Raw genomic sequence first — 27,953 nt, 5'->3', positions numbered from 1 at the left:
TCGGAGCTGTGCAGCAACATCTTCACCAACCAGAGCAGCTCCATTCTGACCAATCAGCAAAGTGCCCTTTGGCCCAAGCTGCAAGGATTTGGAGTCATCATTTGCAGGAGGATAGACGCATCAGGGACCAGGGGCAGGGATTCTGTCCGTATAAGCCAGCTGCCCTCTGGCTGCGTGGGCTTTCTCGTTCCATCTCAGATGAAGACTGTGTCTCTCCCACGGAGAGTGTCTTGACGGAGCAGCGCAGGGCAGCCCAGCACAAAGCAGACCCCGTGGAGCAGAACATCGAGGAGCAGAGCAGAGCTGTGGAGCCAGACAGGGGCCTGGCCTCAGGGCTGCCTGAGAGCTGTGCCATTTTAAAACAACTGCTATGTCGCAATTGAGCTTTGTAGCGAATGGTTTCCTTCTTCACCACACCCTACATTGGGGGGTTCCTGTTGGCATTGAACTGGCACCGATTATTGCTCGACATGTATTACCCAATTTTTCCTTTTCTTTGCCCCGCTATCTTATTGAAGACGTGTTCATGGTGATACATTTTCTGGTATCAACTTTCGGCCATAGGCTGTCCAGGTAAGGTGCCTGTGATCCAGAAGAGGAAGGCACACGCTCAGATGCACACGTGGCCGGTGTGTGCATGTGACGGGGGCTGCTGGGGGCTGCTGGGGTCAGGCAGGGGCTCAGTGCTTTGCTGAAACCGGGAGGTAAGTGAGGTACGAGGTGGGTACTCTTGCTTGCATGTCACAGCAGCTACAGGTCTGGAAACCATGGGCCTTGCGGGCCAGGTCCCACGTGGGGCTCTGAGACCTGAGGGGATCTGTGTGAGGCTGTTATGAGCTTGCACGTGACAGGCACGAGCTGGCCAGCAGCCCCAGGCCTCCTCCCAGAGCTGCCCACGTCCAGTGGCCGGCAGCCAGCATCATGGTGGCAGGTCTCTGTGACCTCTCTGAACTTCCCCATCTCCTGACCACGGCCTCCGGCTTGATTTCCCTGTAATAAATGTCTTTCTGCCTAAGGGTCAAGTGGTGTTGATCTTCCTGACGGAGCTTTGTCCAGTGAGCTGGAGCTGTGGGGGGACCACGTAATCCCAGGAACCTCTGAGTCCGTCTCGGAGTCCTGGCTTGGGGTTAGGCTGACCCCCAGGGCTCAGGGTCCCGACGGCTCCGGGAGTGGGCGGGAGCTGGACTGCAAGGCCTCCTCGTACTTCTGGAGCTGAGACCAGAAGCCGGGGTTGGGCTCGGCCACCGGGCGGGCGCTCTTCACGGCCTGCAAACGAGGGAGCTCGTTAAGCGCGGCACAGCGCTTGCTGGAAGGTCAAGTGCCCACCACCCCGAGAGGGCCCCGCCCCGCCCCGCCGGGCCCCGCCCCGCCGGAAGGCCCGCCCCCGCGATGGCCCCGCCCCGCCGGAAGGCCCGCCCCCGCGACTGCCCCGCCCCACCTGGAAGGCCCGCCCCACCTGGAAGGCCCGCCCCCGCGATGGCCCCGCCCCGCCGGAACCCGCCCCACCTGGAAGGCCCCGCCCCACCTGGAAGGCCCGCCCCCGCGATGGCCCCGCCCCGCCGGAAGGCCCGCCCCCACGCTGGCCCCGCCCCACCTGGAAGATCCGCCCCCGCGCTGGCCCCGCCCCGCTGGAAGGCCCGCCCCCACGCCGGCCCCGCCCCACCTGGAAGGCCCGCGCCAGGCTGAGCCCCCGGTGCCGCATGAGGTAGGCGGTGCAGACGGCGGCCGAGCGGCTGCGGCCGTTCTTGCAGTAGACGAGGCAGGCGCCGCCGGCGCGCACGGCGGCCTCCATGGCGGCGCAGGTGGGCTCCAGGTGCGCCAGCAGGTCCTCGGCCGGGTCGTCGAACACGGGCACGCGCAGCTCGGCCACGCCGGGCGCGCGTGGGCCCGGCTGCTGGCGCGAGACGTTCACGCACAGGGTGACGCCCGCGCGCGCCAGCAGCTCCGTCGCGGCCGCGGCGCGCGCGTTCCCGAGGAAGAGCGAGGGGGCGACGTGCGCGAACGGCGGCGGTGCGGCCTCGGTGCCCCCGAGGCGTCCGGCTCGCCCCGCGTCCATGGCGCGCCCCAGGGCCTGCCCGGGGTCTATTCTGGGAGGTCTGGCCGCCCGCCCGGCTCCCAGGGTCTTAAAGGCATCGCAGCGGGCCGGCCGGGGCGGGTCGCGTCGGCGCTGTGCACGAGCGGGGCCCGCCCACACGGCGTGGCCGCCTCCTCATTAGTCAGCCCTGCCGGGCCCCTTCTCTGATTGGCTAGGGGCGAGGAGGGCGGGGCCTGGCCGCCGACCTACGAGGCGGGGCTTCTAGAGCTGCAGGTGGAGGTCCCTGCGACCCGGGGAGGTTTCCAAGGTCTCCTGCCTGATATTTCGCATTCCTTCACCCCACTGAGCTAATGAACGAGTAACAAGTCTCCCTCCGGTCTGTTCTCTCCACCTTGATTGCTGCGCTTAGTTTGGGCCACCTTCTGGACCTGACACCTGCTTCCTCAGGGGAGCCTGCTTTCCTGTTCCCTCCAACTGCAGTTTGGGAAGCTGAGCAGAGGCAAAATGCACCGTGTGAAATTTGTGAAAAGAGCAAGTCAGCTAAAACTTCAAAATATCCTACCAACCTGTTAAACCACATCACCTGTTGTGGGTTAGTGGCGAAGTCCTCACCTCTGGTACCTGTTAATTACCTTATTTGGAAATAGTGTCTTTGCAGGTATAATGAAGTCATACTGGATTAAACCAAAGGATTAGTGTCCTTACAAGGAGAGGAAGATTTGGAGACCCAAACAGAGGAAATAATAACTTCTGTTGTTTTAAGCTGCCCATTAAAAACAATTTTTTAAATGTTTTTATTGATTTTTTTTTTTTTTTTGAGAAACATTCATGTCAACTGACTGCCTCCTGCACGCCCCCTACTGGGGCCCGCACCCCGGGCATGTGCCCTGACTGGGAATGGAACCGGGACCTCTCAGTCCATGGGAGGACACTCAGTCCACTGAGCCACACCGGCGGGCTGTTTTACTCTTGATTATACTGGAGCTATGGGTTCTTGGAAAGACTACTGCAGAGGTGAAGTTCCCTTCTTGTCCTTGGGCACACAGGTTCCTGTCCCCGAGAGCAGACCCCCACCTGGAAGCAGCTGGGTGTCCCTCGTCCCTGGGACACGTTAGAAATGTGGGGACGTGATGCACCCTCTCTGCCGAGGGCTGCCTCTTCCGAGTGTCCCCTGGCCTGGGCTGTCCTCTGTCCCTGCCTGTGCCTCTGGGGCGTTCCAGCCCCTCATGCGTGACCCCACCACAGACCATGCAGGAGAAGGACAGCCTGCCCCAGGGCACTGGCCTGGAGAGTTGCCACGCCCTCAGTCCACTGAGCCCCACCGCCGGGCTGGGCCGCCCAGTTTATCATGCTTTGTGACAGCAGCTTTAGGAAACAGAATACTTCGCCCAACACAAAAGACTAAACAATAGTTAAACACGAAACAAAAAAACCTGTTAAATCTGACGAGTTGGTGATCTTGGCAAAGCCGTTCTAAATACTAAAATGTGGTCCCAAAAGAAAAGGTGTTCTGTCAACCTCTGACCCGACCGATCAGAGAGCGAATCCTCTCCCAGTGACCCGAGGCCCCTACCTCATCTCGTCCCCCCACCAAGCCATGAGCTCCCCCTCTGGGCCTTCCACCAAGTTACTGAACCGACGGAAACCGGCTTCGGAGCGGGCAGAGCTTGACCAAACCCCTGCTTCCCCGCCCCCGCAGACGAGTTAATTTACCCCGCAGTGTGCCCCAGTTTCCTCGGGGCTCTCTGGACCCGGGAGCACTTCGCGCTATCTCCCCGGGGTGCCCTCGGCTCAGGGCCTCGAGGTCGATGTCGGGGTGGAGAGCGACCTGCCGGGTCGCCGCGCTCTGGCTGGGCGCAGAGCGAAGGACGGCCGCACGCGCGGAGGTGCGGGGCGCTGGGGGCACCGGGGCGCCCGGCCACGGAACCCTGTGAGGTCACAGAGGGGAACACCTCGCGCGACCCCTGGACGCCAGGGGCGTGTCCGGGAGAGGCGGGGCGCCGGATTGGCCAGGCCGGGAGCGTAGCGGGCACGTGGGCGGGGCGGTCTCCAGGGAAACCGACGCTCTCGGGCTCGGCGCGGCGTCGGAGGGGCTGGCGAGCCGATCCGGCTGCAGCAGGCAGGCCAGTTGCGCTCGCCCTGCGCTCTCCGAGCCTCGGGGCGAGCCCGCGGCAGGGCGCGGTCGGGATTCGGCGGGGACCCCCGAGTCGCGGGGGGACGCAGTGTGTGGGGGTCTCTGACTCTGAGGCGGCGCCCGTGGGGGCCTGTGCGTGGGTCCTGCCCCCCTGCGGGGGAGCAGAGGCGTTGGAGACCCGACGTGAGTGACAGGCTGTGAGTTAGGGTTAGGTAGGGGCCGCGCCCGGTCCTGCTGCCCTCGCGGGCTGGCTCCCGAGGCCCCGGGCACGGGGCGCCCTCCGACTGTGCCCCACCTCAGGCAATTAGCCGGTGCAGGACCGACCCCGCCATGGGACTCTAACTTGTGGTCGTGGGAGGGTGGCCCCGACGCCCTTCCTGTGGCTCCCACCCCTCGCAGGGACAGGAACCACCTCGGAGCTCCTCGAAGGTTTCCCGGGGGATTCTGATGGAATGGGTTGGGGCACGGCCTTGGGCCCCGTCGGGTCAGGGGAGGGGGTCGTTCCTTTGGGGCCGGTGGGCTGTGGGCAGTCAGTGGGCGCCTGCCAGGAGCCCTGAGAGCTAATGTGGGTCCCTGGCTTTGCTTCCAGGTTCAAAGAAGAGAGACATGGAAAGTGGCTATAACTCAGACCAAGTCCCACGTGATGGCCAGGTGAAGGGGAGGGGCAGCGAGCCTGCTGCCTTTGAGGACCCAGGGACCCTGGAGAGCTCCACCCTCTTCTCCAAAAGGTGTGGGAACCCTCCTATAGGGAAGTCTGACTCTGACTCTGAGGACCAGACTTCGCTGGGATCCAGCTTTGGGGGCAGGTGTTAAGATAAGAAATCCCTAAAAGTTGTATGATCCCTCAAAAAACGAGTCTCTGGAGAAATCACAAACCTCGATGTGGTACCGTTGGCTGCACCCACCCCATTACCCTTGTTAGACGGCCTTACTGTGCGTTCCACGTCCTGTGTGACCTGGGCAATGACTGTGCCCTCGCTGCCTCAGTTTCCCTTTCTGGAGAATGAGGGTCCCAACAGCCCCTGCCCCAGGGTCGTTGGGAGGATGCAGTGTGGTGGAGTGCGGTTCTCAGACAGTCACTCTCGAGACCTCCGGCCAGCTCAGTTCTTGGCTCTCACTGCCCTCACGCCCCCAGGAATGTGCCAGGGACCCTGGAGGAGGAGGAGGAGGAGTCCCAGGACCCCCTTAGGGAGCAGGACCTGAAGGAGGCCTATGTCCAGCTGGTCCGAGGTATGCAGGAGTGGCAAGACGGCTGCGTCTACCGAGGGCATTTCGGGCTGGACATGAAGCTGGGGTATGGAGAATTCTCGTGGCCCACAGGCGAGGTAACTGGCTTCCGGTGCTTCCTTCCCTCCTCACCTGGGGCTTGGCCTCCAGGGCCCATCTCCATTCCTCGGAGAGGGGTGTGATGTGAACTCGTAGGTCCAGCAACAGGAGGGTGGCCAGGCTAACGTCTTGGCTTCTTAGTCCCTGGCTGGCTTCTCTTTCACCTGACATTGTGCCCTCTCACGGTGGTGCCCACATGGTGGGGTAGGGGAGGGGATTCAGGTACGCCGACCTGTCCTCCCAACTCCAGGTTCTCCCCGTGAAGGGAGAGCACAGCAGGGACCTGGCAGGGCCCTCAGGGCCCACCGAGCAGACATGGCTTGTGAACTGGAGGCCAGTAGGCAGAGGGTGCGCCACTGTCATGCAATGACCATGAACATGTTGACTGTGTTGGAGAACAGGACCAAGCACGTCAGCTCTGCTGGTCAGATGAAGCCCCCGGTCTGTGCAGGGCCTGAGGAGGACTGGACGGAAGCAGGGGGACACTGGCCCAGTGCTGGGCGTGGCAGAGCCTCTCATGCTGATGGTGAAACATCCCAGCATCCTGTACGGTGTGCAGTGTGGGCTTTACTTTCCAGTCGAGCAGACGGATACTCCCCACGTCATTGTACACAAGGAAAGTTGGGGGCAAGGCAGGCCGTCCCCCAGCGTGGGTCCTCTCTGCCCGCCAGGTTCCGGCACTGCCCGCCTTCTCTCGGAGGAGTACCCAACAGACCTTAAGTTAGACCTGGCTGAACCGAAAAGGGCCTTGTTGGCTCCTGTAACTGGAAGCTCCTCACAGGGGTCCCGTAGCCCTCCGTGTGGCTGGGTCCCGGGTTCGAATGACCCGCCAGGCCCTTTCTCTCCCCACCTTCATTGGTAGAGGGGGCAAGACTGGCCTTCTGCTATCTGGCAAACCCACAGGGGTGGCGTCACACAGTCTTGGAAGGAAAAAGGCCCCAGCAGGACCCTGGTCTGGCTTGGGGATGGGCCCTGTGGCCAAACCCAAATCAAGGCTGGGACGGGGGATCGGAGTCCTCCAGCTGGCCCAGTGTCGACACATGTGCAGGTGGTGGCTGGGTAGGCGAAGTTTTGTCCACTCCCACGGGTGTGAGCCATCTGAATTGCCAGAGGGAAGACAAGGGACGAGAAGCGTCCCCTTGGAGCAGAGCTCGGCCAGTGGACTGAGCGCTGTCCCGCCTGCCCTGGCGCAGAAGGTAGCCCTCTGACGGGCGCCGCAGCGGAGGCTGGCGAGGGACGAGAAGCGTCCCCTTTGAGCAGAGCTCGGCCAGTGGACTGTGCGCTGTTCCGCCTGCCCTGGCGCAGAAGGCAGCCCTCTGACGGGCGCCGCAGCGGAGGCTGGCGATTCCCTCCTGGTCCCAGTGGAGTGGCAGGCGGATAGCCCCACCCCTAGCACGGACGGAGGCCCACATCCGTGGCTTCAACGCTGAGTGTTAAATCAGTTACACTCAGGTTCCTAGCCAGAGCCCACAGCCCTCCCCACAGGGCGGCACGGGTGACCCCGAGGCTGGCAGCCCCCCACTCCTTGGGCCAGCCTGCTGTCCATGAACCTGAGTGGTGGCTGGGCAGGGTGAGAGCTGAGCCCAGGCCGGAGATCCTGAGGGGAGACAGGTTCTGCCCAGACCTAGGGTGGACACTGACCCCATTATGGCCTTTTCTTTCCTGACTCAGGATGTCCAGGCTGTTCTGACCCCCCCCCCCACACACACACCTGAGCCAAGCAGGAGGGAGCATGGCCACGGGGGGCTGACTGCCTGGCACCTCCTCTGCATGATTTGGGTGACCAAGCTCTGTCACGTTGGCCACCCGAACTTCAAGGGGACCCTGTGGACAGGCACCCCATGAGTTTACAACCCCAATGGTCCCCGTTCGTGCTGGCCAGGCATGGTGGCTCAGTGGGGAGGAGGTCCTGTGAGGTTCTGGGAGGCGAGGGCAGCTCTCAGACACCCCCCCCACAGAGCTTTCTGTCCACAGTCCTACCAGGGGCAGTTTTACCGGGACCACCGCCACGGCTTTGGTACCTACATGTGGCCAGATGGCTCCCGTTTCACCGGCATGTTTTATCTCAGCTGCCGGGATGGTTACGGCACCATGTACATGAAGGCAAGGCTCTTCCAGGTGAGGGGATCGGCAGGTGACAGTGAGGGGCGGGGCCTGCCTCTGTGAGCAGGGGAGGGCGGGGCCTGCCTGTGTGAGCAGGTGAGGGGCGGGGCCTGCCTGTGTGAGCAGGTGAGGGGCGGGGCCTGCGTCTGTGAGCAGGGGAGGGGCGGGGCCTGCCTCTGTGAGCAAGTGAGGGGCGGGGCCTGCCTCTGTGAGCAGGGGAGGGCGGGGCCTGCCTCTGTGAGCAAGTAAGGGGCGGGGCCTGCCTCTGTGAGCAAGTGAGGGGCGGGGCCTGCCTCTGTGAGCAGGGGAGGGCGGGGCCTGCCTCTGTGAGCAAGTAAGGGGCGGGGCCTGCCTCTGTGAGCAGGGGAGGGCGGGGCCTGCCTGTGTGAGCAGGGGGGCGGGGCCTGCCTCTGTGAGCAGGGGAGGGCGGGGCCTGCATCTGTGAGCAAGTGAGGGGCGGGGCCTGCCTCTGTGAGCAGGGGGGCGGGGCCTGCCTCTGTGAGCAGGGGAGGGCGGGGCCTGCCTCTGTGAGCAAGTGAGGGGCGGGGCCTGCCTCTGTGAGCAGGGGAGGGCGGGGCCTGCCTGTGTGAGCAGGGGAGGGCGGGGCCTGCCTGTGTGAGCAGGGGGGCGGGGCCTGCCTGTGTGAGCAGGGGGGCGGGGCCTGCCTGTGTGAGCAGGGGGGCGGGGCCTAAGGCCATTGGACAAAAAGATCGTGCTTAGGTTCTGGGGCAGTTTGTATCCTGTATCTATATAATAGTACCAAGAACCAGGTAACCAAAGTGAACGTGAAAACAACGACAAGAAATCGGAACTCTCTTCATTATTGTATCCCCAGAGTAGCAAGTTGTATGTATCTTCAGATAGAACAACAAATGCCTAAATATTTACTTTTTTATACACCAACTGAATCATTCTCTGTATATTGTCTTGAGTCTTGGCCCACCCTTTTTACCCCCAGAGACCACTTCTGGTTTTTCAAATACAGATAACCTTTTCCCCTTTCTTATTTTATCGCAGTGTAATTCACAGGAAAACCCACCCACTTCAGTATACAGTGCTGAAGGTTTTGACAAGCAGAGTTTAACTACCACCGCCGAGATACAGACAGATCCATCCCCCAAGACGACCCTGTGCCCCTTGGTGACAGACCTCTCCTCCATCCCCCAGCCCTTGCCCATTCCTTTTGCCTAAAATGTTGCCTTTGCAAGAAATGCCAGTTCATGAAATCATGTAACAGGTATCACTTAGCAAAATGCACTTGAGATCCTGTGTGTCGCTGCGTGCCCCAACAGCTTCTCCCTTCTCATGGCTCAGTCATTTTTCACTGTGGGGTCCACCCCAGTTTTCTACTCCCCAACTGGCAGACATGTGGGTGGTTTCCAGTTTTTGACAATTATGAATAAAGCTGTTTTAAACATATAGATATATGTACACCTCCACGTGAGTATCTGTATGTGCGTGTAAACACACTCCCAGAATTCCTGCTGCTCCTTGACAATCTCCATCACCACCCCTTAACGATGACGAATTTGTTTTCATCACTGTTGCTGCCCCTTTTCCTACAGTTTCGTATAAATGGAATCATAAAGCATGCTGTATTTAATGTTTGATTTTTTTTTTTTTTTGGCTTAGGGCATGATTTTTTGGAGATTCATGCATATTTTGCATATGTCTGTAGTCCATTCGTTTACGTTAAGGAGCAATATTCCATCGTATGGATACTAGCCATTGTTTATTGATTCACTAACAGCTGCCTATTTGAGTTCTTTCAAATGTCTGGTAATTATGAGTAAAGCTGAGAAAAGCTTTTGATAAGTCTTCATGCGGAAATATGTCTTCATTGTCACTTGGATGAATACTGTGAGTGGGTAGCAACTCTATGCTCAGTGTGTGTTAAATTTCGTGAGAAACCACCCAGTGGTTTGTTCAAGGGGCTATGCCCTTGTCCATTTCAACCATCACTGTAGGAAGTTTGCGGCTGTTCCACATCTTTGTCAACATTTGCTACGGTCAGTTTTTAGAAGTTTAGCCATTTTAACAGTGTCTTGTGGTATCTCATCATGGCTTGAATTTGCAATACCCTCATGACCAATGATGTGACCATCTTTCCGTGTTCTGGTTTGCCATCTGTGTTTCTCCTGGGGGAAGTGTTCGTTCCTGGGCTTTGCTTATTGCTTTTTGTGTGTGTGTTTTTTTTAATGTTTGTATTGATTTTTTAGAGAGAGAAAGGAGAGAGATGGAAACAGGGATTGGCTGCCTCCTGCACACCCCCTGCTGGGGATGGAGCCCACAACCTGGGATGGGCCCTGATTGGAATTGAACCGGGACTTCTCAATCCATTGGATGATGCTCAATCCACTGAGCCACACCTGCTGGGCTTGCTTATTGTTTTTAATTGGGTTGTTTGGGTTCTTATTATAGAGTTCTTTGTATATATAGGGTGGAGCTAAAGTAGATTTACAGTTGTTCGTATGGAAATGATACAATAATTAATAGATAATAATACAAGAATAAACCGTTTTGCGTACTCACAACTATAAACCCACTTTTGCCCCACTTTGTGTTTCGGATACAGCGTTTATCACTTATATGACTTACAAATATTTTCTTCCAATGGCGGCGTGCCTTTCCATTTTCCTAACAGTCAGTGTCTTTTGAAAAGCAGATTTAAAAAAATTGTGACAAGAGCCCTGGCTGGTTTGGCTCAGCGGTTGGAGCGTTGGCCTGCGGACCAGAGAGTCCTGGGTTCGGTTCCTGCTAGGGGCACATACCAAAAAAAAAAATAAATAAATAAAATAAAAATTAAAAAATTGTGACAAGGTTCTACTTATCTGTTTATCTTTCCTAGTCTTGTTTTTTATTTTTTTTTATTGTTCCCTATTTAAGAAATGTTTGCTTAACCCAAGGTTTCTAAGATGTTCATCAGTGTTTTCTTCTGTTTTATGGTTCTAGTGTTTATATTTGAGGTCTGTGATCTATTCTGAGTTAACTTGTGTTTAACCTGAAGCAAGGATCCGTCCTCCCCCTCCTCCCCCTCCTCCCCCTCCTCCCCCTCCTCCCCTCCTCCCCTCCTCCCCTCCTCCCCTCCTCCCCTCTACTGCCCTCCCCCCTCCTCCTCCCCTTTCCTCCCCCTCCTCCCCGTCTGCTTCCCCTCCCCTTCCATATATGGATATTCAATTTTTCTAGCTCCATTTGTTGAAAAGACTGACATTTCTCCATTGCCTTTGCCTAGCTTTTTAAAAATTTAATTAATTAAAAAAATTAATTTTCTAATTTAAAAAATTTAATCTCTCCCTCCACCTTCACGGTATTATTGTCTGTGTCCATTGGTTGTGCATATTTACATGTAAGTTCTTTGGTTTATCTCTCCCCCCCAACTCCTTCTTCTGAGGTTTGTCCCTACTTCCATGTCTCTTGATCTATTTTGATCAACAGCTCATTTTGTTCATTATATTCTACAAATAAGTGAGATCATGTGATATTTGTCTTTCTCTGATTGGCTTATTTCGCTTAGGATAATACTCTCCAGGTCCCTCCATGTCATCTCAAAGGATAAGAGATCTTTCTTTCTTACAGCTGCATAGTACTCCATTGTGTACATGTACCACAGCTTTTTTATCCACTCATCTACTGATGGCCACTTGGGCTATTTCCAGATCTTAGCTATTGTAAATAGCGCTGCTATGAGCATAGGGGTGTATATATTCTTTCTGATTGGTGTTTCAGGCTTCTTAGGGTATATTCCTAGAAGTGGGATCACTGGGTCAAATGGCAGTTCAATTTCTAATTTTTTGAGGAAACACCATATTGTTTTGCGTAGTGGCTGCACCAGTCTGCATTCCCACCAGCAGTGTACTAGAGTCCCCTTTTCTCCACACCCTCGCCAACGCTTGTTTGAGGATTTGTTGATGGTGGCCATTCTGACAGGTGTGAGGTGATAATAGTCATTTTAATTTGCATCTCTCTGATAATTAGTGACACTGAGCATTTTTTCATGTCTCTTGGCCATTTGTATGTCCTGTTTGGAGAGGTGTCTATTTAGGTCCTCTTTCCATTTTTTAATTGAATTGTCTTTCTTTTGTTGAGTTGTATGAACACTGTATATTTTGGAGATTAACCCCTTATCTGATGTGCCATTGGCAAGTCCACTGCCTAGTTTCTGCATCTCTGTCAGAAATCACACCTGGAGACACACGTCTGGTTGTCTGTCTTTATGTGATGTCAAGACTGACCAATGAGCTCAGGTGTCAGCAGCCTCATTCTATCTGCATGATGACGAGCCACCTGCCTTCCTTCTCACAGCCTTAGAGAAAGTTTGTGATCATGGTCTAGAGCTGTGATTTCATTAGAGGGTGCCAGGTAGTGACTTCTAGGACTCCTGTCATCCACCCCCCCAATCTATGAACTGGGGTCACTTTATTTATTTATTTTTGTTCAGATAGAGTGGGAGGGAGAGAGAGGAAGGGAGAGACAGGGAAACATTGATGTGAAAGAGACACATCGAGTGACTGCCACCCACACGACCAACCAGGGCCGGGGACAAACTGCAACCGAGATACGTGCCCTTACTGGGAACCGAACCCGGAACTCTTTGGTCCGCGGGCCGATGCTCTAACCACTGAACCGAACCGGCCAGGGCTAGTTTAAAACATTCTTCAACTGTTCGGTCACCTTGAGGTAGTTTATATGAGAAAGGCAAAAACACACTTGATCTTTTTTCTTATCAGTTTTCAGAATAATTGATTTCTTAACACCCTTCAGTGGTAACCAATTTGTATCTTCATGAACACATGGATTTTTGACACATGTGATGTATTTCGGTCCCTTGCCGTTATTATGCCGGCTGATGCCCGGGTCGTCCCAGCTTTGGTCGGGCAGAGCCTCTGTGACTGGTCTCCTGTGATCTGGACACAGCCAGCGGGCTCGGGTCATCTTCCTGCTGTGACACGGGGTTCCAGGCTCCTCGCGCTGGATCCGGAACCCGCGGGGTGCTCATTAGCGCTGTGTCGGGTGGGTATTCTTTCTAGGCCTTTTCAGTAGCAGATCCAGAAACATTTCTTCATGAGGAAGGTCATTCCCGGCTCCTCCCGCTATGTCTCCAGCCCCAGTTAGGGAGGACGGGGCCTTTCCTCCCCGCCTGCTGCTGTGTCTGCCTACTTCCCTCTTCGTCCTAACAGTCTCGGTTTCCGACTTAACAGAATTCCCCGTGTGTTTGTCTCACAACATACGTGTGACCGTTTCAGCGTAACAGCGCGGCATCCTCCGCGCCACTGTGGTTTCCGAAGGCAGCTCGAGATTCCTCAGCCATCCTTTGTCCCCTGGCCTGTCCCTCCAGGGATGTGGGGTCAACTCATGTGAAATGATTCCTCCCTGGGGCTCCTCCTGCCCTGGATACAGGGCCACATTCACTTGTGCTATTTCGCTTTCATATTTTAGGATTCTGTTTGTTTGTTTGTTTGTTTTTAAATCATCGCCCAAGGACATTTTTCCATTTATTTTCAGAGGGGGAGGGAGAGAGAGAGACATTGATGTGAGAGACACATTGACTGGCTGCCTCCCGCACGACCCCGACCAGGGTCGGGGATGAACTGCAACCAAGGTACGTGCCCTTGGCCGGAATCAAACCCTTGACTCTCTGGTCTTCAGGCCGACGCTCTGCCGCTGAGCCAAACTGGCCAGGGCTAGGATTCTGTTGTTAAAATCTTGCTGTAACATAGTTTTGTGATTGTGTACAAAAGTGGTATTTTCCAGGTGAAATCAAGCAAACAGGTCCACCCAGAGGAGTATGTTCCCACCCTTTTTCTAACTTCCTGAGCCCTCCTTTGTCATTGCTGATGTTTTCTGGTCTGGTCTTTGCAGCTCCCAACTGAGCAAACACGCACACACATTCCTCCCCACCTCCAGGCAGCACGCTCCCCTCCTGTCCTGTGGGATGGCCGATGGCCCGAGAGGACGGCCCCAGGCCCTGCTGAGGTCATGGCCTGCTCCTGGATCCTCCCAGGCTTGCCCGTGACCTTTGGGATGCTCTCCTCCTGAGGTTGTTTGCTCAAAAGTCAACAGTGTGGACCCCGAGAAGAAGATATTTACTAAGAAGATACCCTGGTGGCTCACTGGGCTCAAATATAAGAAACACACAACAAAACAGAGCCGTCATTTCTGCACAAGGTCCTGGCACACACCGCACTTTGGGGAGCAGCCTGGCTGTCCCTGCAGCTGAGCCAGCCCTCATAAAGGAGTTCCTGGAATCCTATGTCAACCAATAGGACCGAGGCTTTCACCATCCAATCAGCTGTGCATTTATATCCCCCACCCAGCAACATTTTCACCAACCAATCAGAGCAGCTCCATTCTGACCAATCAGGAAAGTGCCTTTTGAACCAATCAAACTACAAGGATTTGGAGTCCTCATCTGCATGAAGATGGACCAGTCGGGGACCAACAGTAGAGGCTCCTGTCTATATAAGCCAGTTCCCAGGGGTTCTGGGAGCACACCTTCCCCCCGCAGTGAAGGGTGGTGAGTGTGAGTGTCCGTGTCCGAGCTGCAGTACTGAAGGGCTCTCGCTGCAGCAGAGCTGTCTGGGCAGAAGGAGGCCTGGACCCAGGGCTGAGCTGTGCTGGACCACAGTTGAGCTGTTTTGCACTGAATAGTTTCCTGTTTCACTGCACCCCAAGTGGAGGATTCCTGTTGTCTTGAATTGGCACCATCGTGGACAACAAACCCAGAAGAGAAAACTGAAAACCTGCAGGAGGTTGGGTTGGACACACTCTCCTCGTTTAGCCATCGGGTTAGCCATTGTGTGCTGTGGCCACGTTTGTGAGAACAGCTCTGATGCCAGGTTGTTTCCTGGTAAAAAGTCCTAGACCTGGAGCCCTTGGGTCAGGGCCACTGCCCCCTCCCCACCCCCTTCCTTGCCCCGCCTCCAGTGTTTCTTCGGAGCACATCCGGCTTGTGGCGTACCCCTGCACAGTGACGCTGCAGAGGGACTGCTGTGGCAGCTGCCTCATCTCTCCGCACCTCTTCCTTCCTCTGCCTCACTGGGCACTCTCACAGACCGGCACAGACTTGTGCCCCGTTGCCGCAGATTCCTCCAGAAATACCCCGGCTTCTACCCCAACCCTTTGTACGGTGAAGTCACCCTCAGAGTGTTGTGTTCCTTCGTGTCATATTTGCCACCTGTTGTAGGCTGGGGTCTCCTTGTGGGCAGGCCCCGCGTCAGGAAGCCTTGTCTCGTGGCGCCAGCCCCGGGCCTGCTGTCTGAGCGGCTCAGACGGGCATGTTGAACAGGTGGAAACCACAGGAGGGACTTCTGTGCTCAGAGACCAGGCTGTGCTCAGGGAGTGCTCAGGGAGTGACTCGCGTGTCCCCGTTTCGGGCCCAGAGGGTTTTCTCTGCCCTCCCGTGACCTCCAGGCTCCCTTCAGCACCTTGCAGGAAAGATCAGGTCCCTGGGAACTGGCCCCTCACTGTGCCCTGCAGGGAACTCCAGCCCCAGGCTCCCTTGTCCTGGGGCCGCGTCGAGGCTCATTGTCTGTTCCTCCTGGCTCTTCTGTCTCCATACCTGGTGGAAGCATCCAGAAAGGCCCAGTAATTTCTGCAGTCCGCCAGGTTCACAGGCAGCAAGGATTAGCTTCTCCTCCTTGGTCACACCTGCTGGGGTCTGTCTGACCGGGAGCCTGGCACCTTCACCCACGCACTGCTGAGGCACTGGGGCTGGGTCCCCAGTGTTAGAGCGGCAGGGGGTTCCCCAAAATGAGCCCCTCCTGGCACCCTCCAGTGCCCTTCTACCTTGAGGCCCTCGGTCGTGTCCCCCCCTTCTCAGAAAGGCCACCCCTGACTACCTCGGGCCCACAGCTTGCTCTCCACCAACACGTCCGTGTCCACTCGTTGCTTTTGGGCCCTGTACCGGGGACAAGCGAAGCCCCATGAATATTTGTTGAGGGAATGAAGACGTTTCTTCTTTTGATTTAAAGAAACTGGTGCAGTGTGCACAGCCGGCTGAGTCCACCCTCGGCCCTGCGGGGCCCTGTTCGCAGGGGCTGTACAAAGCAGATGAGCGCTTCGGGCCGGGCATCGAGACCTACCCCGACGGCAGCCAGGACGTGGGGCTGTGGTTCCGGGAGCACCTGGTCAAGCTGTGCACCGAGATCCCCAGCGGCTTCTCCATGCGCCGCCGGTACCCCGAGTTCGCCGGCTGCCTTGCGCACCCGCCTGCTCGCATCAGCCTGTCTGACGAGGAGGCCAGGAAGTGGGACCTGGACGAGGCCCGGGACCCGTTCTTCTACGACTACAAGCAGTTTCTGCTGGACGACGACCTCACGCTGCCCCCGGAGCTGTACATCTACTCCACCGACAACGCACACCTGCCCATGACCCGCTCCTTCCGCAGAGACCTGGACGCCCGGGCCTTCCTGCACGACGTCCCTCCCTTCGTGGAGGACGGGGAGCCCTGGTTCGTCAAAAACGAGACCCCGCTGATGCTCAAAATCCAGAAGCAAGCGTACAAGTTCAGGTAACCCGGCTGCCGTTCTCACCTGATGTCTGGGACACCTGTCCTCCTGCCTGAGGGCTCTTTATCAGGTTGGGGAAATAGGCTTCTCTTTCTAACTGGCCTTGAAGAGCAGGAGGGGACGCCGGTGCCAGGGCTTGTGGCTGGGACAGGCCCCAGTGCTGGAGCCTGCGGGGCCCCGGGGTCTGCTGGCCTGCTCGGGGGAAGGGGTGGTCAGGAGGCTGCTTGGTGAGTGTGGAGCAGGGCCCACTCCGAAGCCCATGGAGCTAAGCCCACGCTCTGGCGCTGGGCCTTGTTCGCGTTTCCTCCATGCCGGTTGGAGCTGGTGCCCAGACCTGTGCAGGGTGGTGTCTGTGACTAGATGGCCAAGTCCCCGCATGAGGTCCCCACAAAAAGGAGGAGCTGTTATTACCATGATGTCTTATTATGGATCTGGCCAGAGAGCCAAGAGTGGTGGAGCAGGGCGAGAGCGGGCTGGGGGCTGGCTGGGCCTCTGGCTTCTCCAGAGGGGCCAGGGAAAGGCAGAGCTGCCTGGCTGGTCTCCAAAGACACCGCCACCCCACAGCCCGGGAAGGCTTAGCGGCACTGAAGGGAAACTGACTAAGTAAAAATTTTAAGAATGTTTTAATTCGTTTCTTAAACTGTGCCTTCAGGTACCACTAAACTGTCTTAGAATACATGTTTGTGGGCACCAGAGGTACTTAGGCATCCATCCACGTACACACCATTGTCCATATCTGTCCGTGCACACACCCATCTGTCCATATCCATCCGTGCACACACCCATCTGTCCATATCCATCAGTGCACACACCCCTCTGTCCATATCCATCCGTGCACACACCCATCTGTCCATATCCGTCCGTGCACACACCCATGGTACATTTCCGTCTGTGCACACACCATCATCCACATCCATCCGCGCACACACCCATCTGTCCACATCCATCTGCGCACACACCCGTCGTCCACATCCATCCGCACACACACCCTCGTCCATATCCATCCGTGCACACACCTGTCATCCATATCCACCCGTCCACATACCTGTCGTTCATATCCATCCGCGCGCACACCCGTCGTCCACATCTATCCGCGCACACCCCCTTGTCCACATCCATCCGTGCACACACCTGTCGTCCATTTCCATGTGTGCACACACCACCATCTGTATCCATCCACGCACCCATCTATCCACTGAGCCACCCACTGATTCGCTGACGCATCAGCCTGTCCACCACGGAGACCTCAGCTGAGCCCGCAGCGTCGGTGCCTGCTGGGTACAGAGGCCGCCGTGAGAGCAGGGCCGTGACTGCGAGCGGCCCTGTGCACACAGGCTCTGTGCGTGTGGGGAGTGAGCTACGGGACTGCGTGTTCTCTGCTCAGACAGCAGAGCGAAGAGCAGAGCTGGGACGCGGCTGCTGAGTGCCCGGCCCCTTTCTGCCCAGGGCCCTGCTGTGAGAGCCCTCCCCAGCCCACAGAGGGACTGGATGAATTAGGGATGCGTGGCGTCCGCTCGCGGCCATGCTGCCCAGGCAGACGCTGCGCCTGAGCCTCTTCACCTGCAGTGGTGTGTCCACCACGGCACCGGGTCCGCGCAGACCGTGGCCGGCCAGCCGTGCGGGCCCCAGGGCTGAGGGGGAGGGGAAGGGGGAGAGGAAGGGTAGGAGGGCGGGTCCAGGGCAGCTCCTCTGGGGCAGGTGTTGGGTCCACGGAAGCTCGCGTGTTGCAGGAACAAGAAGGCGCACTCCAGCTGGAACATGGGCGCCATCCTGGACGGGAACCGGAGCAGCTTCGCGTGCGCGGGGCCCAAGGAGCGGCTCGCCAGGGAGATGATCCTGAAGGCAGAGGAAGGGAACTACGACTGGATTTATGGGATCCTGAGGGACAACCTTGCCAGTCCGGACGTGGCCGACGCGCAGGGCTACACCGTGCTGGTCGCCGCCGCAGTGAGCCTCCCCCTGCCCCGTGTCCCCCACGCCGGGTCTGCTGCGGGTCACCCTGCAGGAGCACTGACCCTTGAGGTCCCAGGCAATGGCACCCTCCAGTGGGTGGGGGACGTCCTCTCCCCCCTCCGTGAAGCCGCAGCGCTCTCTGGGTCAGGAGGAAAAGGGTGAGGGCCGACCTTCACGTGCCCAGTCGCATGGTGATGAGCCTCTGCTAAGCCCCAGGGAGAGCCCGTCTCTGCCTCGGAGCTCAGGGCGGCCTGTGGGCGGGCAGGGCCCTCCCCGCCCTGGCTGGGGAGCCGGCTCTCCTGACACCGGCCTTCTCCCTGCAGGTCCACTGTCACATTGACATTATCAACCTGCTGCTGGACCACGGGGCTGACGTGAACAGGTGTACGGATGAGGGCCTCACGGCGCTGGGAGCTTGCTTCCTCCTCTACTACCCGGCCGGGACCTTCAAGCCCAACATCGCCGAGAGGACAGCACCTGAGCCCCAGGTCAGACCCTGGGCCCCCGCGGCCTGGCTCAGTGTCCGCCGCCCACCTGTCCACCTGCCCCCTGGCCCCCGTCCCCCCATGTCCATCCCTGTCTTCCCAGCTGCCCACCAGCCGCCTCTCCCTGCACGGGCCAGGCTCAGATGGGTGAGATGACAGCGAGGCCTGTGGCCGGGGGGCGGGAGGCCAGACAGAAACTGCACACTAGCCAAGGGGTTCTGAGCATGTTGCAGGTCTCCGAGGGACACGTGTCCTACAAGCCACATGTGCAGCAGCGGGGCCCCGACCCCCTGGTCCTCCCCTCACGAGCGGTGGGTGCTGCCCGGATGTCCCTGCAAAGCGCTGGTCTGAGCCCCTGCTTCCGGTGGTTGGGGGCGACACTTTGATCGGGGAGGACGATCACACCGCACAGCCCTGGTATGAGTGGGCTGCACCGTCCTGGCCCATGTGGGGGCCTCTGCGGTGCGGGCTGTGCGTGGAGACGGCTGGACCCTGAAGTGGGTCACGTACAGCCTGGGTCGAACTTGTGGAGGAACCTGACTCCGCCCCCAAGGCCAGCCCTCCGCGGGGCAGGCAGGCCTGGTGTCCACACTGAGCGTGGGCAGTGGGCCGCACCTGCAGGGAGCCCGGCCCCTGATTGCCAGCCATGCCAGGTGGGGCTGGGCTTGATGTCCACTGAGAAGGGCTTCGGAGAGGCCGAGGGCTTCCTTCGATGGTGGTCTGAGGGCCTCCCGGGTCGTGCCGGGTGGCGACTTCCACCTGGAAAAGGTCCCCGTGGCCAGAGTCTCTTCATCCCGCACCTCCTCCCAACCTCCTGAATCTCTTTCTTGAGAAAAGGCTTTTTCTTAGCCCATCCTGTGCCCCTACAGACAGAGTTCCTGGGGTGACCAGATACCCCCTGTCCCCACTCCTCAAGTTCAAGTCCTGCACGGGAGCTCGGAGGTCACCAGCCAGCCTGGTGGTGAGAGGTGTGTGGGGAGGAGGCCCAGAGCCGCTGCCCCAGCATCTTCCGTCTGGAGGGCCTGCCTGTGGCCCCTGACGTGCCCAGAGGGCTCAGCCCCTGGGCCGCCTCATTTCCTCCGAGCTGATGACTCTCGGAAGGGCACGGTGGCCCCGCTGCGAGCAGGCACTCTGTCGCCGTGGTCAGGACTGACGGGGACGCGGGCAAGCAGTCGGCAGTGATGGGGTCTGCGGCCAGAGCCGTCACCCTGCCTGGCTTCCCGAGCAGCTTCGTCTCGTCTGCCAGGCGCTGTGTTCTTAGTCGACGCTGTTCACTACAGTAACGACCGGCTTTCAAGGTCAAGGTGCCCTTGTGGACGGAGGTAGCGGGCATTCTTGTTCTCTGGCCTCCAGCGGCAGCCCACTGGATAGACAGGCTGGTGGGTCCCCACAGCCTCACAAGCCCAGGGGTGCGGGCTCAGGGGAGTCTGGGAGCAGGGGTTGGGGAGGCAGAGATTGAGCCTCCTCATACGCTCAGAGTAAATTGATTCTTCATGAAGGAATCCGGCCCATAAAGCCTTTTAATTCCATTCTTTAAATTCTTGTAAAAACCTTTGCTTTTACACGTTTCATCTCCCCTCCTGCACAGCCCCCGCCGGCCCTCACTGGTGTCGGTTAGAGTATGTTCCCCACAGGTGGCTTCAGCCGGAACGACGCCTCTGTGTCTCCACCAGCTAAGGACACATGTTGTCTTTATTCTTTTTCAAACAAACATTTTTATTGATTTTCAGAGAGAGAGGAAGGGAGAGGGAGAGAGAGATAGAAACATCAATGAGAGAGAACATCGATTGGCCGCCTCCTGCATGACCCCCACTGGGGATCGGTCCCACCACCTGGGCATGTGCCCTGACCGGGAATAGAACCGGCGACCTCCTGGTGCAGGGTCGGCGCTCAACCACTGAGCCACACCGGCCGTGCTCCTCTGTCTCTTAACACAACTACAAACACCGTTATCTCAGCCCAAAAGAATCCAGTGGACTTTTCTGATGTCCTCCGATCCCCGTCCTCGTGCGGTTTTCCCGGTTCTCTGTGAAAATGCCCGAGAATGGACCCGCGCGGGTCCCGATCCAAACAAGCTTGCACCCTGCATGTGGCTGGTGGCTTCCTGCCTCCCTCCCTCAGAGCATCCTGTCTCCTGGGGAGGCTGGCTGTGCTTCGTCTCTGCGGGGACAGGCTCTCCTCTGACCCCTGCTCAGCCCCACAGAGAGCGGCTGGCAAACCGGACCGGGCGTGGGGCCCCTGGAGCAGGGCTGCCCTTGGAGGTGAAGCCGTGGGAACAGGGCGCATCAGCCTTCACCGACTGTCGCCGTTGGTTTGCATTGAAGGCTGGAGTCAGGACAGAGGCTCCTAGGCCCCCAAAACCTCAACTGTTTGCAGGGAAAAAATCACAGATGCCTGGCCCCACCCCAGCATTTCTGCCTCAGTGGGTCTCGGGTGGGACCCAGGGATACGCAATGCTGGCAGTGCTGACGCTGGTCTGGGGTCCACGCTTGGAGAAGGGTCACCGCGGGCGCCCGTGTAGGATTTCAAGTTTTCCACATGGAAGTGTTAAAGGTGGAATTAATTTTATTAACATACTTTTTTATTTCTATTTTTGTTTAATCCTCACCCGAGGATCTTTATTCCATTGATTTTCAGATAGAGTGGGGGAGAGGGAGAGAGAGAGAAACATCGATGTGAGAGAGACACACCGATTGGTTGCCTCCTGCACAACCCCAACCAGGGCCGGGGATTGAACTGCAATGGAGGTACGTGCCCTTGACCGGAATCGAACCCACGACTCTTCGGTCCCCGGGCCAAAGCTCTAAACCACTAAGCCGAACCAGCCAGGGCTAACGTACTTTATTTAACCTGGCGTGTCCACGGTCATCGCTTCTACGGACCCTGTTCTAGAAAGAAGATACCTGCTGAGAAAGGCTCCAGGTGGTTTACTGGGCTCTCAAACAAAAACAAAACAAACAGAGGAACAAGGGAGCCCAGCCATGTCTGCACAGGGGTGTCTCAGGCAAACCGGACTGCAGGTGGGACCCTGCACTGAGTTCCTGGAATCCGAGGTCAACCAATGGGACGGAGGCTGCCCCAGCCAGTGCGAGCTAGACACATCTTCACTGACCAATCAGAGCAGCTCTGTCTGACTAGTCAGGACAGTGTTGTTCGGGCCAATCAAGCTGCAAGGATTTGGAGTCCTCATTTGCATGAAAGTGGACCAATCAGGGGCCAGGGGTGGGGTCTTCTGTCCATATAAGCCAGCTCCCCCTGGGTCTGGGAGCCCACCTTCCCTTTGCCCTGGGGGATGGGGGCTGGGAGCCGGTCCTTGGTTGGGAGAACTGCTGAGACCTGGGCAGACTGGGGCGGGCAGCGCGGAACTCGGGGCCACAGGCTGCTTCGCAGAGGTGCTGTGTCACTGCTGAGCTGTTTGCACGGAACCGGTTCCTTCACCTCACCCCACACTGGGGGTTCCTGTTGGAGCTGAATTGGCCCCTGACCCTCCATTGACACTTCAGTGTGTAGCCAGTGGGGAGACACTTGGTCTTGCTGGTGGCTTCACACTGACCCGTGCCTGGTGGGGACGGTTCTTGCCCTGTGGGGTTGGCGGCTGCCGTGTCTGTAGGGTGTGTGCTGCCCCTCTGAGTTTTCGGAAGGCACTTGTGTGCCAGCCCAGGTCCTGGGAACTGTCCTCGGCTCAAGCACAGAGCCTTGCTAGGAAGACGTTTCACGGGGCTGCCCCTCTAACCTTTGTCCTAATGATTTCTTTTTAGTGCCTTCCAAAGGAAGCTCCAAAATTCTCAGCGACTCAGAACTCCTTCACGTTCCACGACTCGGACTCGACCTACTCTGAGGAGATGGTGCTCACCTCAGGCAGCCCCGAGTCCATCGACCGCCGGGGCAGCTCCCAGAAGTGTGGGTCCACGTCGCTGAGGGGCAGCACCAGCGACTCGGACAAGGGGCCGGACGACGCGTTGGAAAGCCTGGACCAGGGCACGCTGGGCAGCCACGAGTCCGTCTTCGGGTCCAACATGTGCGTGCAGAACTTCTCCATCGAGCTGTCCTGGGACCTGCTGGAGAAGGGTGCTGAGGTCTACAGCAGGCTCCGGGCCACCTCCGGCGACACGGGCTCCAACAGGGGCACCATGAGGCAGATGGCGCTGTCGATGATCGAGTAGGTGGCCGCGTGTCAGCGGCGGGGCCAGGGCTGGCTCAGGGTGCGTCCTGGGAGGGGCTGTTTCTAGTGCCTGTGCGTTCTCTCTCAGGGGTCTGGGGACCTTCTCTGGTGGCTCGGTGCCGGGGACCTGGCTGTGGCTTCTGAGGGTGGGCAGGAGACAGGGAGTGTGTCCCAGGCTGGGCGGTGGGCACCCCTCGGGCTCACACACACTCACCCCCCTCGTGGTCTAGACCAGTGGTTCTCCAACCACATCCCACGTACCCCGAGTGCCTCAAACCCTTTTGGAGAACCTGTGTGTTTAAACGCTTCTCCTAATCATCCCGTCCTGCGTCACGGTTGTGTGGCAGTCACGTGGCGTTTCTCCCCGTGCGCACAAGGGGACGCCGGTGTCCCCCGGAGCTGCACCCGCTCCCGCCACAGAAATGACTGATTTATCACATCTTGACCGCGAGCCCACGCATGCGACGTTATGTGTGACAAGCGGGAAGGGCGTCCGGAGCACGTCTGCCTTGGACCACTGTGGGGGTTTTGGGGAGAAAGCACACGGTGGTCATTCACTCTGCACACAGTTGGTGTTGGCACTGTGTTGTCGGGTACACCCAGCTCTCTAGTGAGAATTAGAATTTTGGAGCATTTGCGTCCACCACACATTGTCTGTGACTCGTGTCCACCTGGGTGTGGTCTCAGTGAGGCCGTCCGTCCACATGGCCGAGTCCTATGTCCAGCTGGGGAGGGCCCCGAGTGGGGTTCTGGGGTAGCCAGACGCATCTTCTCCATGGAAATGCTCTGTGTTGACACGAAGGGTTTTGTTACTGTTACTTGTAAACATATTAGTATTTTTAAAATCCTCAGCTTTGCCCTGGCCAGTTTGGTTCAGCGGTTAGAGCATCAGCCCTTAGACCGAAGGGTCTCGGGTTTGATTCCTGGTCAAGGGCACGCACCTGGGTTGCAGGTTTGATCCTTGGCCCCCATTGGGGTCCTGCAGGAGGCAACCGATTGATGTGTCTCTTTTACATCGATGTTTCTCTCCTTCCCTCCCTCCCTTCCACTCTATCTAAATATCAATGGAAAAATACCCGTGGGTGAGGATAAACAAAAAATAGTTTTGAAAAATCCTCAGTTTTAATGTGTCATACAGTCGGCAGGAGTGGACAGAACCCCCAGAAACCGAGCTCTTCGTGGTCCTTGGAGAATTCGAAGGGTGGACAGGGTCCCAAGAGCAGGAAGTTTGAGAACTGCTGCTCTCGACTGACCCAGACTGACCCGGCCTCTCACTGCCCTGCCCGCCTGGTTCTGTGCCGGTGCCGGGCCAGCAGACCCGCCACCCACCGGGCCCTCCGCCACCTCACCACCCGCCTGGCTCCTTGGCACAACCACTGCCCTCCCAGCCCCCCCAGCTGGGACCCCAAGGCCCAGGTCTCGGCCCATCTTCCCCCAGCCCTGTACGCCTCATAAGAGATGTGTGTGTGGTATATGTGAGTGCATGCGTGTGGTGTGTATTTCTGTGTGTGCCTTGGTATGTGTGTGTGTATTATGTATTGGTGTATGTGTGTATTGGTGTGTGTGTGTGTGTATATGGGTGTGTATGTGCATTGGTGTATATGTGTGTGTGTATATGGGTATGTGCATTAGTGTATATGTGGGTATGTGCACGTTATGTATTGGTGTGTGTGTGTATTATGTATTGGTGTGTGTGTGTATTGGTGTGTGTGTGTGTATGGGTATGTGCATTAGTGTATATGTGGGTATGTGTGTATTATGTATTGGTGTGTATGTGCATTGGTGTATGTATGTGTGTATATGGGTGTGTATGTGCATTAGTGTATATGTGGGTGTGTGTGTTATGTATTGGTGTGTGTGTGTGTGTGTATATGGGTATGTGCATTGGTGTATGTGTGTGTGTGTATTATGTATTGGTGTGTGTGTATATGGGTGTGTATGTGCATTGGTGTATGTGTGTGTATTATGTATTGGTGTGTGTGTATTATGTATTGGTGTGTGTGTGTGTGTTATATATTGGTGTGTGTATGTGTGTGTATTATGTATTGGTGTGTGTGTATATGGGTGTGTATGTGCATTGGTGTATGTGTGTGTGTGTATTATGTATTGGTGTGTGTGTGTATTGGTGTGTGTGTATATGGGAGTGTATGTGTATATGTATTGGTGTATGTGTGTGTATATTCTGTATTGGTGTGTGTGTGTGTGTGTGCATGTCTGGTGTGTATGGTGCAACCTCATGCCCTAGCGTTCCAGGTGCTTAATGTCATCACCTCAAAGCCACCCAGGAGGGGGGTCTGGTCCCTACCCCACACTCTATCTCACAGGTGATTCCATTGAGGCTAAGTGACCCCGAGGGCCAAGCCAGGCAGGGCCACAGCTGGACCTGTGCTGCCCAGGCCGGCTTGCTCAGGGTGGTGTGGAGAGCTTGCTCTGGCCCAGCGCAGGGGCCGGAGGTCTCGGCAGGGCAGGACCCTGGGGCTCAGGGCACCATGAGGGAGTGTGTCCTAAGTGTCCTCCCCGGGGGACAGGGTCCTAACCAGGGTGCTGCCCAGGTAGCCGCTGGTGCCTCTCCTCCAGCCTGTGACCTGTCACACTGATCCTTCCAGACGCAGGAACAGGTGGCTGACCATCCACCGCCTGCTGCACCGAGGCGCTGACCCCAACCTGTGCCGCGTGCCCATGCAGGTCCTGTTCTTCGCCGTGAAGGCGGGGGACGTGGACGGGGTGAAGCTGCTGCTGGAGAACGGCGCCAGGACGGACGTCCAGCTGCCCCCTGAGGTGGGGCCCGGGGTGCGGAGCGAGCCGGAGGGCAGCCGCGAGGACCGTTTGCGGTGCCGGCCCGAGCGGGGGCCTGACACTCGCTGGTACCGTACGGCTGCTTGCCTGCTCTGGCTCGGCGAGCGCCCGCCCTGCGGTCATTCAGGCCCTTTGCTGTGTTTCGAGGGTTGATGGGACCGAGGCTGTGGTTTCTTCGCCTCGGCCTTCACTCTCGGGTAGGCAGGTCTCACCTCTCAGGCCCCCTGGCCAGGCTGTGTCTTTCCTTCTCTTCTGAGAATAAGGTCAAGTAGTGCAGGAAGTAGAGCTGGTGTGAGACCCAGGACAGTTCATGATAACTTCATGTTTCTGATAGGACTCCGTCTTTGAAATTGACTGAGGTTGCACCTTTAAACTCGGCACAGACATCATCCACCTATCATATGTCCACCCACCTACCCACCCATCTATCCATCCACCTATCATATGTCCACCCACCCACCCACCCATCCATCCACCCACCCATCTATCCATCCACCCACCCATCTATCCATCCACCCACCCACCCATCCACCCATCCATCCACCCACCCACCCATCCACCCGTCCACCCGTCCACCCACCCACCCACCCGTCCGTCCACCCACCCGTCCATCCGTCCACCCGTCCGTCCGTCCGTCCACCCACCCGTCCGTCCACCCACCCACCCGTCCGTCCGCCCACCCACCCGTCCGTCCGTCCACCCACCCACCCACCCGTCCGTCCACCCACCCGTCCGTCCGTCCACCCACCCGTCCGTCCGTCCACCCGTCCGTCCGTCCGTCCACCCACCCGTCCATCCACCCACCCGTCCATCCACCCACCCACCCGTCCATCCATCCACCCACCCGTCCACCCACCCGTCCACCCACCCGTCCACCCACCCGTCCACCCACCCATCCACCCATCCACCCACCTATCCACCCATCCACCCATACCCCCCCACCCCTCCCTCTCTCCTTTCCCAACCAAGAACCGATTACTTACATCACGCTTTCAAGCAGAAGGCTTGCTTTCTCACACTCTTTGAGTAGGTAGTGTTACAGGTGCCAGGAGCATGCCAGCCCCCCCCGTGTGCACAGCAGGCACATGTGAGTGGTTTCTAAGAGCCCTTCCAGCCTCTCCCCAGGGCCCTTCCTGTGTCCACAGGGTCCAGCGTGGAGGGTTGGCCCAGCGTGCACTGTGTCCTGGCTGGGGTCTCCCTCCAGGTCGGCCGCGCCTCCTCCAGCAGCAGCCCCCGGACCTGTGTGTGGTCAAGGCTGCCCGAGCGTCTTGGAGACAGTCCTCCAGTGACTCTCACCGGAGCTGGGAGGGCTGCTGTGGTGGACGGCGGGCCTGGGTAGGGGCGGCGGCGGGAGCCGCGTGGCGGTCTACAGTGGCGTAGGAAGGGCCTGGCAGGGAGGGTGGGCTTGTCCAGGAGGAAGGCAGGGGCAGTGGTCTAACGGGAGGCTGGCACCAGGGCCTGTGCGCCCGTGGCCCGGACAGATGGAGCATCTTAAGAATTGGAACCGACGTGTCTGTCTGTGGGGCACCGCGGACGGGCCTCGTTGTCCTGAACGTCCTGGCGGGGCTCTGAGGATGCAGTGCTGTGGGTGGGGGGCTCTGAGGATGCAGTGCTGTGGGTGGGGGGCTCTGAGGATGCAGTGCTGTGGGTGGGACGCTAGGACCAGCATGGGGCTCGCACCCTTGACAGGCTCTGGCACCGTGGGGAGCGCTCACCCAAGAGCTGCACCTGCCCCTCCTGTACTTCCTCTGCAGCAGGGGGCCCTGACCCCCCTCCACATTGCAGCGGCCCTTCCTGGGGAGGAAGGCATCCAGATAACAGAGCTGCTGCTCCACGCCATCATGGACGTGGACACCAGGGCGGCCGACCAGGACGACATGCGCAAACTGAGCAAGGTGGGCCGTCTGCCATGCAGGTGGGGTGCAGGGCCCGGGGGTCGTTCTGTACCCAGAGTCGTCTGTTTAGCTCAAAACGTCACTTTCGTCTCATTGTCCTTAAAGAGGTTGGCTGACGCTCCGTGCGCCCCAAAGCAGCCTGGCTCCACGCAGGGCAGGCGCTGCTCACCCGTGTGGAGCGGAGGGGAGGCTCGGGGCACACGCACGGGGCGCGATGCAGACAGTTTCCTGGATGCTGCTGTAGACCCGCAGTACGGGGGGGAGAGCCCCGCCCTCTGTGAGCATGCTCGCTGGGGCTCACGGCCCAGCCTGACCCCTCGGTCTGCACACAGCTGGACCTGCTGCCCTCAAGCATGAAGCTCAGCAATGAAGCAGGCCCGCCCAGCGCCTACTACAGTGCGACCGCGCCGGCCCCTGAAGAGGGGGGCAGGACGCCTCTGCATGTGGCCTGTGAGCGAGAGGACAACCACAGGGTGAGCAGGGCCTTCCGGGGGCGGGCGGGCACTGTGCACGCGTGTGCCCTGGTGTGCACGTGCGTGCCTGGTGTGCACGTGTGT

The 27,953-nt window shown here is 58.2% G+C and overlaps 2 protein-coding genes across 2 annotated transcripts in view; one reads left to right on the top strand and one right to left on the bottom strand.

The window, feature by feature from the left end:
- Positions 1-656: 656 nt before the first annotated feature.
- Positions 657-2,056, bottom strand: DUSP28 (dual specificity phosphatase 28). Its single transcript, XM_036255025.1, has 2 exons — positions 1,664-2,056; positions 657-1,266 (listed from the first exon to the last, which is right to left on the bottom strand). Exons 1-2 carry the CDS (start codon positions 2,054-2,056, stop codon positions 1,147-1,149), a joined length of 513 nt encoding a protein of 170 aa, XP_036110918.1. The 3' UTR covers positions 657-1,146.
- Positions 2,057-4,775: 2,719 nt separating this feature from the next.
- ANKMY1 (ankyrin repeat and MYND domain containing 1) overlaps positions 4,776-27,953 on the top strand; it is a 43,488-nt gene continuing 20,310 nt past the window's right edge. The window contains exons 1-10 of the mRNA XM_036253376.1: positions 4,776-4,897; positions 5,305-5,494; positions 7,470-7,613; positions 15,632-16,107; positions 17,836-18,052; positions 18,382-18,546; positions 22,302-22,702; positions 25,312-25,483; positions 27,256-27,396; positions 27,729-27,869. Coding sequence (XP_036109269.1) covers positions 4,776-4,897; positions 5,305-5,494; positions 7,470-7,613; positions 15,632-16,107; positions 17,836-18,052; positions 18,382-18,546; positions 22,302-22,702; positions 25,312-25,483; positions 27,256-27,396; positions 27,729-27,869 — 2,169 coding nt within the window. The remainder of the gene's footprint in view (positions 4,898-5,304; positions 5,495-7,469; positions 7,614-15,631; positions 16,108-17,835; positions 18,053-18,381; positions 18,547-22,301; positions 22,703-25,311; positions 25,484-27,255; positions 27,397-27,728; positions 27,870-27,953) is intronic.

Source organism: Molossus molossus, unplaced genomic scaffold (genome assembly GCF_014108415.1).
Source record: "Molossus molossus isolate mMolMol1 unplaced genomic scaffold, mMolMol1.p scaffold_m16_p_11, whole genome shotgun sequence".
NCBI classification, from domain to species: domain Eukaryota; kingdom Metazoa; phylum Chordata; class Mammalia; order Chiroptera; family Molossidae; genus Molossus; species Molossus molossus.
This window is presented reverse-complemented; position numbering and strand designations above follow the sequence as displayed.